Source organism: Lagopus muta, chromosome 8, assembly GCF_023343835.1.
Source record: "Lagopus muta isolate bLagMut1 chromosome 8, bLagMut1 primary, whole genome shotgun sequence".
Classification (NCBI taxonomy): domain Eukaryota; kingdom Metazoa; phylum Chordata; class Aves; order Galliformes; family Phasianidae; genus Lagopus; species Lagopus muta.
The window spans coordinates 9,231,536-9,247,072 of record NC_064440.1 but is presented as its reverse complement, the minus strand read 5'-3'; the positions used below and the strand labels follow the sequence as shown (position 1 = coordinate 9,247,072).

The 15,537-nt window shown below is 38.7% G+C and overlaps 1 protein-coding gene across 4 annotated transcripts in view; it reads left to right on the top strand.

Moving 5' to 3' along the window:
- Window positions 1-15,537, top strand: part of KALRN (kalirin RhoGEF kinase) — a 449,507-nt gene that overhangs the window by 204,909 nt on the left and 229,061 nt on the right. For all 4 annotated transcript variants that reach the window (XM_048953841.1, XM_048953835.1, XM_048953838.1 and 1 more), the window contains exons 6-7: window positions 4,116-4,238; window positions 12,445-12,636. In XM_048953841.1, the coding sequence (XP_048809798.1) occupies window positions 4,116-4,238; window positions 12,445-12,636 (315 nt within the window). The remainder of the gene's footprint in view (window positions 1-4,115; window positions 4,239-12,444; window positions 12,637-15,537) is intronic.

The window sequence follows — 15,537 nt, the reverse complement described above, 5'->3', positions numbered from 1 at the left end:
TCTTGAAATTATTTGGATATTTAAAATAGTGATGTACTGCATAAGGTAGATGTGCCTGCAGTTTTGCAAAGCCATAACTAGTGCTTAAAGTAAGAGTGATGGTGGAGACTGCTTATCATTTAGTTTTTTTTACTGAGCAAAGAATCATTAACCTTACTTTAGAGTGTTATGAATCTGCCCTTTTTCTTTTTCTGCACTCATTCCTGGTTATGTTGATGGTTGTCTTCCTGCTTCAAACCTCATGAAGCAACTTTTACTCTCTGAGCTTTCAAGTCAAAGAAGTTTGCAGCAATTAAAGGGAGAGACTCCAGACAACACTGATGGGGGGATAGTTTGCTATAGACATAGGCTGGCTGAAAACAAGGTGTTTTTTTTTTTTTTTTTTTCTTTGAAGAATATGATAGAAAGATTCAAGGTCTAAACTGGCGACTCTTCCAAAATCTGCTGCTGTCCATGAATAGAAGTTTTAAAAACGTACCCTTTTGAAAGGTGATATGACATTGTTGGTAATGCATTGGCACAGGCTGCCCAGGGAGGTGGTGGAGTCACCATCCCTGGAGGTGGACCGTGGGGATGTGACACTGAGGGATGTGGTCAGTGGCCATGGTGGGGATGGGTTGATGGCTGGTCTTGATAGTCTTCATGGTCTCTTCTTAATGATTCTATGATCTTTGTGCATTGCTTAACATTCATGAAGGCTATCCTTTCAACTGATAGTGTGTATTTCAGTTGACTAAAGTAGACAAAATGATTAATCTTCTTTTAAATTTTGTTGTTTTTTCCATTATAATCTATTATTGCACTTTAAAGGGTAGAGGCATGGTTTAAAATAACCTATATTCTCATCCAATAATATATGTATAGATTAGATGGAGGAAATGCTTCTTATCCACAGAATAATAGATACTTAGTTTAAATTACTTGTTCTAAAAAGTTCCCAATTTGGCCTCACTAAGCATAAAATATTAGATTTACTGTTTGTTTTCAGTGGATTGCTGCCAATTTCCTTCTTCCTGTACATCTTTAGATTGTTAAAAACATTAAGAAATATTCAGATTGAATGCATATCTACTTACAAAAAGTCTGTTTCTAAATAGAGATTTAAAGTCTTGTTTGGACATAAATTCCTTAGCAGCACAGTTCTTGCTTTAGGTAGCTCTTCAGGTTATAGTAGGGTGTTTCATTCTGTTTAATTGGCAATAATATTTGAAACTGCTGAACTCATCCTTGCATAAAATCTTATTTACGCTATCAGAAAGAAAAGTGTGGTAGGCTTCATTTTTATCATGTCCATTACAAAACAGAAAATGGATAAGCCAAGATGTTGGTTTGATCTTGCATCACTGTAACTTGAATCAAATTTGTTCTTTAAGAAAACTCATAAATGTGAAATTTGAGATTGTGTAAACTCTGTAGCTTCAAGTGTATTTTCATAAATAAAAGTTTAAGAAGTCAGGCATAAGTGACAGGTTTTTTAGGACCATGTCATTACAGTGTGTCCAGTGATGCTGGAGTGCTCGCAATGTTTATTTTCTTCCTAATGAAGGGGATAATCAGTATTATTGCTGCAAATTCCCTGCACAGAGCAATACACTGCTGTGCTGAATCGAGTGCTGAGCACAAAATGCTGAGTTTATTGCAGGAGTCTAAGGTGACCCATGCAGGCCTTTTCTCTGTTCTTGGGATCACCTTCTCTTTAGGGAAAAGATAATGGACCCTGAGAAGCTATTGCAATGTGCAGTGCCAGAGCAGTGCTCTTCAGCTGTCAGAGGTCAAAATCTGTTCTTCAGTGCTGAAGCAAAAAACAGTTACTGACTGGAGAATGCAATGATGCTATAACAAAGATGTAGACTGATCCTTTGATGGCTGCTTAAAAGATGTATCTCTTACCTTTTCACCTGAAGGCTCTCTTTAACATCTGAGACTGTATTGGCCAGACCTCCACTGCCTCTACAGTAATGAATTTTAATTCATTAGTAAGCAGTGTGGGGAGGGTTTGTTTGTTTGTTTTTTAACTGTGACAGAGTTCTTATCAATGGACATGTCACCAGTTTTCTGGGATGGAGATGGAGGCAAAGTTTTCTGGGATGGAGATGAGTGAATGAAGTTTGAAGGGAATTTGTAACAGAAAATGTTTGTTACAAGATTATAATGCCTGTACAGCTTTAGTAAGGCATAAAGAATGAAAGGTTCCTACTTGGAAAATGTTTAATCTCAACTCAGAAGAAGCCAAAGCACAAACACACCATTTCCAGGCTGACTTGTGACAACTTATAACTAATGAACATGCAAGTGATAGAAGTGTTACATTGAAGTGCTACAAAATAAAGAATGAGTTTCATCAGCTTTATTAAACATATTTCTATCTGAAGTACTGAACTACCCATTTTGCTTGGAAATACATTTGGAAGTGGAAGAAGTTGAAATGTGTACTCTTTATAGATATTAATAAAATACATTTTTTCCTCTTCATCCCAAAAATAATAAGTGGAAGATAGAGTGCTTTTTGGCACTAGAACTGGAAAGATCTAGGAAATAAAAGAGTAGGAAGTCAACTTGCTATTTGGATACAACATTTGGAAAATTTTATGTATAGACTAAAGAAAATGGGGTGAGAAAATCTCATCAATATTATTTATGACATTTTTGGTCCATTTCTGGATTTAAGGTTCTTTATGAACTGTTAAGAGCCTTGGTAAATGAAGCAACCTCTGATTTAGGTCCCTCTGCTGCCATCTTTTTATATATACAATTACTATTATGTATAAGAAAAGACTACTGCATCAGTTTACTTAGGAACATGCTTTATGAATTATGCTTCCTGACCTATCATTTTGTTCTTATCATGAGAACTTAAGTGTGGCCATTGCTTGAGAAGCTTATCTTGGTAAGGAACGTTTCTGAAGGGATAGACAAATAAGGGGAGTCAGTGGGGTGGTCCTCAGTGTTAAGGAGTGTTGTGATGTTGTAGAGCTCAGTGCTGGGAATAATAAAGTTGGCTCCCTGTTTAATATCCTTACTGATGATCTGGATGAGGGGGATTGAGTGCAACTTCAGAATGTTTTCAGATGAACAATTTCAATTTCTTCACCAAGCTGTGAGGAAATACGGATCTGCCAGAGTATAGGAAAGCTCTACAGAGAGATCTGGACAGGCTGAATCAATGGGCTGAGGCCAGCTGTATGAGGTTCAACAAGACTAAGTGCTGTGCCCTGCACTTTGGTCGTAGCAACCCCATGTAATGCTACAGGCTTGGGGCAGAGTGGCTGGGAGGCTGTGTGGTGGAAAAGTATCTGTGGTTGTTAATTAACAGCCAGCTGAACGTGAGCCAGCTGTGTGCCCAGGTGGCCAAGAAGGTCAGCAGCATCCTGACTTGTATCAGCAGTAGTGCAGCCAGCAGGAGCAGAGAGGTGATCACTTGGCAGTGGTGGGGCCACACCTTGAGTATTGTGTTTGGTTTGGGATCACTCACAACACAAAGGTATTGAGGTGCTGGAGCATGTCCAGAGAAGAGCAACAAAGCTGGTGAAGGATCTGGAGCGCAAGTTTCATGAGGAGTGGTTGAGGGTACTTGGATTTTTCAGTCTGGGGACGAGGGGACACAGAGGAGACCTTATCTGTGGCCAAGGTATCTTATCTGACCTGATCTGTGATAAGGTCTCCCTCTACAATGAAAGGAGATTGTAGTGAGGTGGGGTTTGGCCACAGGTAACAATGATAGAATAAGAGGTGATGGCCTCAAATTGCACTAGGTGAGATTCATGTTAAATACTAGGAAAAAATTTGTCTCAGAAAGAGTGGTAATGCAGGCTGGCCAGGGGGGTGGTGGAGAAACCATCCCTGGAGATGTTCAAGAAACTTGTAGATGTGGCACTGCAGGACATGGTTAGTGGGCAGAGTGGAGATGAGCTGACAATTTGTCTAGATGAGCTTACAGGTCTTTTCCAACCTTTATGATTCTATGAAGCAAAATACAGAAGAGTTGCTGAGGATTTTTTGTCCGTGTTACATATAAATCTGTCTGAGAACTGTGAGGTTTTATATTCTGCACAGTCTAAAATTTTTTTCATCCCTCTCTAATACTTTTTTTTTCTGTCCTGTGTGAATATTTCTAGATGTTTGACTGGATCAGCCACAACAAAGAATTGTTCCTACAGAGTCACACGGAGATTGGTGTGAGCTACCAACATGCCCTTGACCTGCAGACGCAGCACAATCACTTTGCCATGAATTCAATGGTGAGTTTGGAGGCATACTGTGATCTAATGGGTCTGTGTGTGTGATTGAGGTGAGTGTGTAATGTGTGAGGCTGCCTTCATTTCAAAGTGCAAGGAACCCATGAGAAGTGGAGAAAAGTCAGGCTGTGCTGTGGCAGCAGCCCTCTTTCTGGGAAGCAGTTTTGCTCTGTCCACCCAGATACTGATATGATTATTTCCTTGACTTAAGATCAGCATGTCTTTTACATTTTGGAGAGCAAATACCATTATTTTCTAAGTTTGTGACATTTCTTTGACTGGTTATTAATGATATCTGTGTGTAGTCCTTGAATAATTTATGCTTTTTCTTCCACACCCTAGTAAGGTACTTCTCAAAACCTTGAAAAAGGCACTAATCAAGCTGTCAGTTGTGGCCACAGCGAGATTTTGGCTTTTTCAATAGTTAATTAGTTTGTTCAATTCCTTTTACTTTACTATGGGTGGTTTTTTTTTAAATTGTTACTATTTAAAAAAGAAAAAAAAAAAAGTATAATTATCCATTGAAAAGTGCTTTGCTCTCTTTCTTATTCTTACCTTGCATGAAGCATTTATTCTGGACAAAGCATATTGATGTTTTGATTGTTGTGGTGGGTTAGAAAAATGAACACAGGCATCCTGCTTCAATCATACAATGCAGAGATAAGCCCTCTTCAAATGCTGTCACTACACAAAAGCTCATCCTGACTCAGCCAACTGCTTCATACTGTGCGTGGTCTGACTATAGTTACACTGGGGATGAGGCCTTGAAGGTGGGGGTTGGTGTTTAAATTTGTGGTTTACATCACTAGAGAGTCGCACCTGACTATTTTACCAAAGGTTAAGGTGTTCTCTGAACTGTGAAAAAGAGATCCTGACCACCCAATGTTGTTAAACTGCCCACTCCTTTCATAAAGGCATGTTAACCCTTTTCCTCTGACTACATTTCTGCTCAGGTAATTAAATTTTCTGACCTAAATTCTACCCACCACTTCCACCTATCTGTTCCTCACTAAGCCCTGTGAGAAATGTTTATAATATGTCTATTAATATGTTTATTGTGATTATAATTGAAATGAGCACTGAAAAAATTAGGCTCTAGGCACTTTATAAGCTTGCCATCACATTGCCATCCAGCAAAATGTAGAATAGCATGGCTTCTGTATAGCACTGCTGTTTGCAGAATCCTAACAAATAAGTTTGTCCTGGAGGTTAATACATTAAAAGTCATTTGGATTATGATAGATATAAACTCAGTCGTAATCCTTCAGAAGGCATTGTCAGAAGAGTCAAACTGAAAGACCTCCCTTTATCCTTTTGTGGTGCTGCTTGGCATTATTTTCTAAAAATAACTGGCAATTGAACTTGGAAAGAGGTTATTAATGTTAATAGAAAATTAATGAATGACAGGGAGGGTGCCACCTAATGGAAGAAAAACAAAGTTTCTCCATTCTTCTGTCAGTCTCCAAATGAACTTTTGGGAATGAAAAATGCCAGAAGGTGTGGCATTTTCAAAGATTCTTGGGAACCTGCTGAGCATAGGGACCTCTCAGTGGCTCTGGCTCCTAGCAGTGCCCTCTCACCACTGCCCAACTTCTGTATCATAGAGCTGCCCAGAAACCTTTTCTGCTGTAGGGGAATAGTGGGACAGGTGTCATAACTCCCATTTTGCTCCATCTCTGATGTAAACTGCATAAATGTTTAATCGTGGGGTTTCATGTGGTTAGCATGAGTGATACTGCAAAGAGGATTGTCTTCTTCATCTCTAACACACACAACACTTATGTGGAAGGGCATCAGTACTGAACACATTCAACTTTCACCCTCTAAAGTTAAGGAGGGATGACACTCCATTCTGGACTAATTAAATGAGCTGAAATATATGAGTGTGTGCAAGAACCCCTTGCTGAAGGACCTGTATGTAAGTGATGTGTCTGCCCAGTGGCCTTTCCAGAGGGATTTCAATTCCCAGGTTGCATAGGCTGGCTGGTGAATGGGGTTTTACAGCATGGTAACATTGGCTTGTGGCATTAAAGAGGGCTGTAGTCTTGCTGAAGGCTGGGCATCCTGCTGCTGGAATAGCAGACATAAGGGTGACTATATCAGTCTGGATAATGACCTTAAGCTTCAGCTACTTGAACTAACCTGGAGCTGCTGGTCTCATGTCACTGTAGTTCTGCTGTCAACAGTGATACTGGTCTTTAAATTAAGTTACTTGCTTTAAAAAAAAAAAAAAAAAAGAGCAATTTTTGTTATCCCCAAGAATCAGTATTGTGAACGTGAGTATGTTAGCATGCAGAAAACATCAGTTTGCTGCATAAGGGTGTTGGGCTGCATACTAGTCATCCTGACTGAGAGAAAGAATGCAGGAAGACCAAGAAGAGATTGAAATTAAAGCAACCCTTTCCTGGCCACAGCTCAGCTCCTGTGACAGGCAGTATCTGTGTCTCTTGGCAAGCATGGGAACTTTGTGAGCATATAGGAAGACAAAATGTAGTAAGGATGAAGCCTTTGTGGTAGTTCACAACAAGAGCCAGCCATGGTCAACAACAAAGTTGGGACTGAGACTTACTTGAGCAAAGCAAATACAGAGGAAGTTGGGTGGTGATTCCGGAGGATAGTGGTAGGACCTTATATGCCCCAAGCCTACCCAACAATATGAGCTGTACTTTGATGGGGAAGTGAGGCTGGAAATATGCATCAGGTCTGTCTGATGCATAACGCCACTGGAAGACAGGAGAATCTTGCTGGTGAGCAAGAAAACTGTAGGAAAGAATGACCACAGGTAGCCAAAATTTAAGGCAAGATTTTTTTATTTTTTTATTTTATTTTTTACCATACACAGCTTTTTGAAAGGAAATTAGTAGCAGTGATGTTACAAATACGTAATCATGCAATTGCTACTACAAAACTTTCATGCAACTATCTTTCTTGGTTCAGTTGTTGTGCCGCTGTTTGATCTCTGCTAGAGACTGTCAGATAATGACTAATGTGTATGTGCCTATTTAATGATATTTATAGGGCATTAAGAGGCACTTTGGTCACTCTGTGAAGTGTGCAGATCTCTGCCTTGCAGTGTTTGTTTCTAAAAGCTCTGCTCCTGATGTGTTTGTGTACACTGCTTTCATGCATCTAGAAGCTTCTTGCATTAAATTACCCACTGATAAACACTTGTTAATTTAAGGATTAGGATTAAATAACAATGCAGAATATGTGAGATAGAAAACTGTAGCTCTGGAGAATTTAATACTAAGCATGTATTCATTTGCATTTGCAATTATTTCTCAGTATCTTTCTTTCTGCAAAGAGAAAATGCCAGAAATCCTTTCCTGTTCCATTACTATAAATGGTAACGTAGGTAGTTGTATCCCTCACAACTCTTTGCTATCCCAGATGTGATAAACTGATCCACCCCAGTCTGAAAAATTAAGAGTCAGTGGGTTTTAATAGACACAAACATTCATACCTGATGAACTTTTGAGCTTTCTCATGCTAATTACAATACTCAAATATTTAGCTACTGTGCTCAAGACCCAAGATGTGGAGATTGGTTCAAGAACAATGCCATTTTAAATGGCACAGCGTCTTTTTAAATTTGAGCCTTTTAATTTCCAAGTCTTTTGACTAAAGTAGATTACACAATTCTGTTTTTTTTTTTTTTTTTTTTTTCTGGAGATTTGCTGTATAATTGTAGCTTTGGTAGGAATTTGCTTTATAATTTTGCTGGATCTTTTCTAAGCAGACATGGCAGTCTCAGCAACTGTTAGATTGCAAATAAGTTAGCTATCATGAATCTGAATAACAAGATCTTAAAAGACTCTTATTGTGTCAGATTTTGGATTTTGTGATGTTTTTGTTTTGGTTTTGGCTTTTTTTCCTCAATATATTAAAATCAGTCTCGAGAGAAGACTAGAAGAGGAGCATGTAGATTAGGATGGCTACATGTTTTGTAGGGGGAAAAATGTACAGACTTTAGCAGAAGTTGGATCAGATCTTGGATCTTTAAGGTATTTTGTTTTTCTTTCTGTTCGATCCTAATGTTCTTTTGGCCTGTCATAACTAACAGGAGTTACAACGCTTTTCTCAGTTCCTCTGGTGTTATTTGCTCATGTCTTTTGTCACATGCTCTTCCTTATAGACCCTCACAGGCATTCTGTGACCAAAGCTCCCTTATGGAAAAACAGTTTTACTCTAACCAATAATAATTCTTCCTTTTAAGTGAACAATATGGCATGTGGAATGTGGAAAAGTCGTATATTTGAGGTAATGAACTGTAGTGTGGTATTTTTCTTTCAAATAAAGACCATAGATATTCTTCCTGTAATTCAAGGCAATGCTTGTTTTCACTTCAGTTTCAAGATAAATTATGTTAGTCTTTATCACAGCTGTATAATGTTTATACTGAAGCAATACTACTTCTCATGAAGATGAATATTTGGCTTCACTATTTTGTGAAGAATCTCATCAATCTAGTCAATTTGATTGAGTTACACTGAAGCACCAGAGCTTTTCTCTTACCACTCTGATCACAGCTCTGTACTTGGATAGATGGCATACATATTACTTGTTCTAACTGAGGTTGCTCATATTTCCTTTGCCAGGACTTTTTTTATGTCTGGATCTGTTAACCTCCTTAGAGTGAATTATCACTTTCCGTGGAGCGTACATAAATATGGTGCTGCTCAGTGTTGGCAGTGCTGCCCATCCAGCTGTCGGGGAGTTAGTTGTCTAACACTAGATGGTGATGTATATCATCTTAAGTCACAATATATTTCATACAAATTACAATTATTTTGTAAAGGCTAATGAGGTCTTTTGGAAAAAAAAAAATCCTATCATTGATATTAAAAGAACAATATATTTTTGTGTGTAGGCTGAGCTAAAATGCCATCCAACGTTATTCTGCAACATGCTAAATGTAATTGGTCTTCTTATAGAAACTTAAAGGTCTTAAAGATATCTCATGAGATTATTTTATCACTGAAACATTCTGCTTTGGATTTATGTGTTAGGTTCACTTCACAAATGGTTTCTAAACTTGTGGTGTGAGCTTTCTTTTTCTTCCTCAACAATCAAATTTTGCCTTCAATTAATCTGCAGTTCCCCACGTTCACTCAGCCATCGCAGTATGTCAACCGTTTCTCTAGGAAAGGAGATGAACACAGCCAAGTTTCTTGCAAATTTAATGTTTCTTACTGCTCGTTTTTCTTTCCAGAGTGCAAGGTGTTCTCTATATATGTGTAATAGAAGAAAGCATCACTCCAGCTAGAGTTGGAGGGCTTAATTTAGAGGGAAAGTCTCTCAGCATGCCCTTTAGATGATCAGGTCTGAATTAGTGCTTTGTTTCCCTGTGGGAGATCATTCCACAACTGAATTGCCACTACTGTCTGTGCTTATTGGCAAAGGCTGTCATCCTAACTAGTGTTAGGGACTTGAGTGATGATAACAAACACTGGAAGGAACAGCTATGTTTTAGGACATTAATTATAAGAATCAAGGCCTTGTTTAGGCTACAGGAGTGGACTAAGACTTGGTGGACAAAATGAGGTGTTCCATGCTGGAAAGGCATTGCACATGAGAAATATTCATGCATATTATGCTACTGATGCACATGTGAAGGGATCTTTGTTGTTGTTGTGTTTTTTTGTCAAATGTTCCTTAGGAGCAAAAAGTCCCCTTTGTTGCCCTAAATTTCACAGTTGAAAGAAATGAAGGAAAAATTAAAATTTAAGATAGTGACTGCTTTTGGAAACTGCAAATAACTGTAAAATAATGTTTTCTCAATGATAAAGAAAAGATTAGCCAGAACTTGGTTTTCCCCCGGTTTCAATACAACAGAATGTCAACTGTAGTGCTTTTGCCCTTGCTTCTAGACATTAATATATTGTTTTCTCATAGTTTACCTACTGTACTTCTGTGTAGCCATAAATCAGTATACCCTTGCATTACTCTTTGGGGACAATTCTCTTCTATGAAGAAAAACACCAGGAAGGGAAGAAAAAAAAAAAAAAAGAGCTTGGACTTAGGTTATATTTAAAGTGAAACTCTCTATGAACCTGCTAACTGTGGATTTTTCCATCCTAAAGGAAAAATAAAGTCACAGACATTAGTTGCTCTATCTAACTTGCTCTCTTTTAGGATCAAAAGATCCATGTAACTGTAATACAGAAATTCCCCTTCCTTCAGTTTTTAGAGATGAGCAAATCAGAGGGAAAGGAAGTTGTAACTCTGAAATGTCACAGTTAAATTTTGGCATTTTCGATTTTTTTTGTTCCATTTTACTTGGAACATTACACATTGGCTGATAAAGATGAAAGCAACTTGCTTACAATTTTACTCTATTCCATGATGGGAAAATAAGTGTCTTGCAATTTCTGTGGATTGTGGTCTGTTAAATGTTTTTTGTTGTTTTTCTCCCAAAACTAAATTCTGGAGTGCTTTGAAGCCATATTGGATTTTGTTTCAACCCACAACAGCAATCCAAATCTCCTTCACAATCTTGACTCCATTTTTTCCCACTAATGGTGACAGTGTTCTGAGATAAGAAATAAAATGTCTGATAGAATGTGCTAATTGAGATTTTTAGTCAAACCTTGGGTTTCTTTGAGACCTTGGACTGATATTGTGTGTCCAAGCCCCGCTTCAGTGTCACTGAATCACTGAGATATGAGAGACAGTGGATGAAAGGGGGTACCTATGTCATAGAGTAGGAGGTATCCACATGGCACTACCAACTGGAACTGTACAGAAGAGCACATCACATCTGAGTCTGCACTTGGATCCGTTTATCATTCAGGAAGCAACTGAGGAAACTTTGGATCCTCTGTTTCCTGAGCCAGTTCCACTTGGTGCACTGAGAACAGAGGTGACACCCACACAGCTCCTTGTATTCTGTTGGAAATGCGATGGAGTCGGTGGGTTGGTTACAGCACAGATTGGTACTCTGCCGTTAAAAAGCCTCATCTAGGAAAATGAAATTTCCTCAGTGAAAATCTTCATCTCTGTGTAAACATGTAACAAAGAGACATAAGGATATAGAAATCTCCCTAACTTGAAAAACAGACTCTAGGAACATCTGCCGTATTTAATCTAAGCTTACCTCTACCTTCTACTAGTTAGTTGGTGTATATATGTATGGTATATGTAGTTGATGTATATATATATGCTGTAGCTGCAGAGAAATGAGGAATGCACAGTTTTTCTCCTGTTGGATGATGCCCACTGCATTGCAATACCCAAAATAATTCTGCGGGGGGGGGGGGGAAGAGAAAAAAAGAGGAAACCTATATTTTTTACATGTAATCAAAACTTATTCATTTCAACTTTTCTTTCTCCTCAAACATGACAAAGTCCTGTGTCTTTTGTTGGTACAACTCACCCAGAGTTATGCATCTGTACTGTTGCTATACTGTTTTTCATCACAGTAACCTGATATATTATGAAGTTGTCTCGGCTCAGGATCAGACATGAAGACTTTCCAAAAGAAAGGCTTAAATGTTTTTTAAAGTTGCAGTTAGAGGTGTTTGGATGTTTGACCACCAGCTGCAATCAAATCACAATAATTTTTTTAAGTATATGTAAAACTTTAGAATAATTTTGATCAGTTTTCTTCTAATCTTACGGGGAAAAAAATAGTCTTTATTTCTTTAAAATCGGTCTGCCAAATGAAAATTTTGAGCAAGATGGTCATTTCCATGGAAACTCATTTTTCTATAGAATATCTTTATGGGCTCTTTTAAATTCTCTAAGACTTTTCCGTTTGTTGACACTGCATGTCTATAAAGGATTGTCAGAGTTCTCAAAGGATAGAAAGCAAATATTTCCTTTATAAATATCTATACTTAGCTTTGAGAAATGTGAAGTAGTTCAATAGAAATATGAAGAAGCAATGTGTAAACCCTAACAGATAAGTAGATAGCTAATGAATGGCAATTGATTTTACCTAAATACATAGAGAAACAAACAAACAGAAGAAGAGGAGAAATAACTAAGTAGTAGATAATGGCATAGATATGCAAAATAATTCCCATGGGATGCATTTTTAGTGTGGAAGGTAGTATGCCTGCTAGCTGTGAATATTTAAAAGAATGGTTGATTACTCTCACTGAACTGCTTTGCTTTGCTCCAACTGGTGGTGTTTGGAATTTGTAATGAAGGCAGAGGGTGGTCACGGTTCTTCCTGCTCTTTATTTGTGTGCTTTCTAATTTTCAGAACGCCTATGTCAACATCAATCGGATCATGTCTGTTGCATCCAGGCTGTCTGAGGCAGGCCATTACGCTTCCCAGCAAATTAAACAAATTTCTACACAGCTGGATCAAGAGTGGAAGAGTTTTGCTGCAGCTCTGGATGAACGCAGCACCATCTTAGCTATGTCTGCTGTCTTTCACCAGAAAGCTGAACAGGTGAGCTACTTTTGTGACTAGCGAAGTGATCTACTGACAACTTCATAACGGTTATGCTGCAGTTACTACCTGATGGCTTTTGGCTTATTTGCAGTTAAACCTGCTCTTATTGGAGCAGTGTTTCAAAAACAAAAAGCAACATATTCCTCTTCCCCCCCCCCCCCCCAAATTAGTATGCATTGCTTGAGTGGATAAGGAAATATTTTCTAGGCCTTAGTGATGAGAGAGAATCTAATGATAACTGAAATGCACTTATGCCATAATGTGCTGCATTATTTCTGTTGCCTAGTTTTCTATAGTGTTGGGGATAAAGGCAGGAATATTATGGTTGGGAAAACAAGTATCAGCATTTATATGTACGTGGATTGTTCTGCAAGTAATACTTCCTATTTATTTCCGTGGAAACTACAATACATACAAGGAGCACAATAATGATATTTGATAGAGCAAATTCTCAGCAACAAACCATTGCATTTTAACTTAGTCACTACCATTAGCTATGCATTTTCACCAGCAATGAACAAGATGCCATGCCTGCATGCCATGCTTGTAAAAATTTGCACCAGCAGAGGTGATCCACTTTTTCGCAGCTGCTATAATAATGTCATTGCTAGGAAAATGTTACTCATGCAGTCCATATTTCATTGATTTGAACAGATGGAAGTCAGAAGGTGCCAAATCAGGACTGCATGGTGTGTGTGGTATGACAGTCCAGCCAACATTGGCAGTGTGTTCCACAACTTCCTAAATGATATGGGTCCTGGCAATATTGTGCTGCAAGAGAAAGTTTGTCATCTTCTCTGGCCTGACCCTGGAATTTTGAGCCTTTAGCTTAGTCATTGTCACAATGTAGCTGTCAGAATTGTCCTGGATTCCAAGAAATCTTGAAGGACCATTCCTCCCTCATCCCAAAAGACAGTGCATATCACTTTCCCTGCTGAGGGCTGTGCTTTGAATTTTCTGTTCAATGGGGAATTCACGTCATCACTCTGTGGACTGCCATTTTGACTCTGGCTCCTAGTGGTGATACCACATCTCATCACTGGTAATGATGAATCCAGGAAACTGTCACATTCAGCCTTGTATTGGTTCAATAAGTTTTAACAAACTTGCATACAGTGTTCTTTCTGTTTCTGCGTGAACCTCCTGGTACAAATTGTGCGATCTTTCAATGTTGCCATTTCTAATGCATTGAAGCTGAGTATCAGCTTCATATGCAGTCTTGTGCTCATAAATCACCAAGTCATGCAGATGAGCTGATTAAGCCACCCTTCATTTCATAGTGTGACAGTTGTGCGTGGCTGTCCATAACATGGCTTGTATTCCACATCAGTGTCACCACTGCTGAAATGCAGTACCCATTGCCTCAGAATTGTTTCATAATTTCATGACTGTGACAGGTTTTAAATCAGTGAACAGATTTAAAAACAGCTCCACCTATCAGTGATGGTTCAGTTCTCATCCACATGCTGATTGTGTTCATTTCCCATTTAAAAACATGGCTTTGGGAGTTTTTTTCAGTGCTGTTGTGCACTTGCTTTTTCCAAATAGTTTTTTTTAAAGCTGCAAAGTGGCTGTGCTTGATACTGCTTGCATTTCAAGTGGCTGATTACTTTTAAGCCAGAAATCGTGCCTCATGGGTCAGTGTATGGGAACTGTTGAATCACAGCTTGAACCACTGATTGAACACCTGAGGAAAGGACCAGCCCAGTGTTGGGAGCACAGGTGACGGCAATTCAACTGTGTGACTCGAAGGGGTCAAGCGTGGTTGCACCTCTCTTAGACCTCATTTAAGGGCTTACTGTCACTGGATAAGGATCTCTGGTTGGAGATCCCTTCCTTGTGGACTTTTCCCTCAGAGCCCAAATCTTCAGAGCTGGGTGAGCATTCTTTTCCTATTTGTCCCTTTTGCCATTTCACTCTCGTATCACCTTTCTGCCACACTACTTTTCCAACTGTAGCAGTCAGAATACATGTATGGAAATGTTTTGCTTAAACAGTAAAGACTTTCTTTATTATTTGTTTCTTACTGAGGAATTATGCGTTTTTTATTTATTTTTTACTTCTTACTGACAACAGGCCATAACATGGAGCAATTACTCACCCTACCAGGCACCTAATGATGTATGTGCTCACATAAGTGCAGGCACTGATGGGCCCGATATCCTAACAAGATGACTGGTCCAAGTACTTTCACCTCTCTACAGTGGGCACTGTAAAGTTTAGGTGCAGACTTTGTATTGATCTTTGTCAGTCGCTGTATGTTCATAAAAAGAAAAAAATTATCCAGTCTATATGCAGAGAGAGAATGGTTAAGATTTATGAATGAATTAGTTATTCTTTGATTTGGTACTTGTTTTTGTTTTTTTTTCAATGAGCAATCCCATGTTTTTCTGAAGTGTCAATCTTATTTGCAATTTATGAGGAGTTGCCAGGGTATTTTGTAGGATGAAAGACAATAAAACAAATAGCTGCACTGAACTGCCTGTCAGTTAGAGGTGAGGTTTTTTGTCATCTTTCTCTTTGAACGCTGTCAAAGCGGATATTTTACCTCAGCCTTAGCTTGAAAAAGTCTAGACTAATGTCACTTTCAGCTTTGACTTTTTTTTTTTCTTCTCTGTGCAATTGAATGGCTGGGTCTGAAAAAAACAGTCCTCCCTTGGCACATCTATAAAAGGAACTGAGGTTTGTGCTGCCTGACGGAGGCAAGTCTCTCATTATTAAGCAGACAGGAGAATTTGCTAATTCTGAACAGCAGTCACTCCTTCCTTCAATAAGAGACAAGTCAGTGAGAGATAAGTGCTGAAGGCTGCAGGCTCAGACTGATGGAAAAAAAGAGAAGTGGGAGTCATCGTGCCCATTAGCAAAGACTGAGTTGTTGGTCTTGCTTCAGTTACTCTA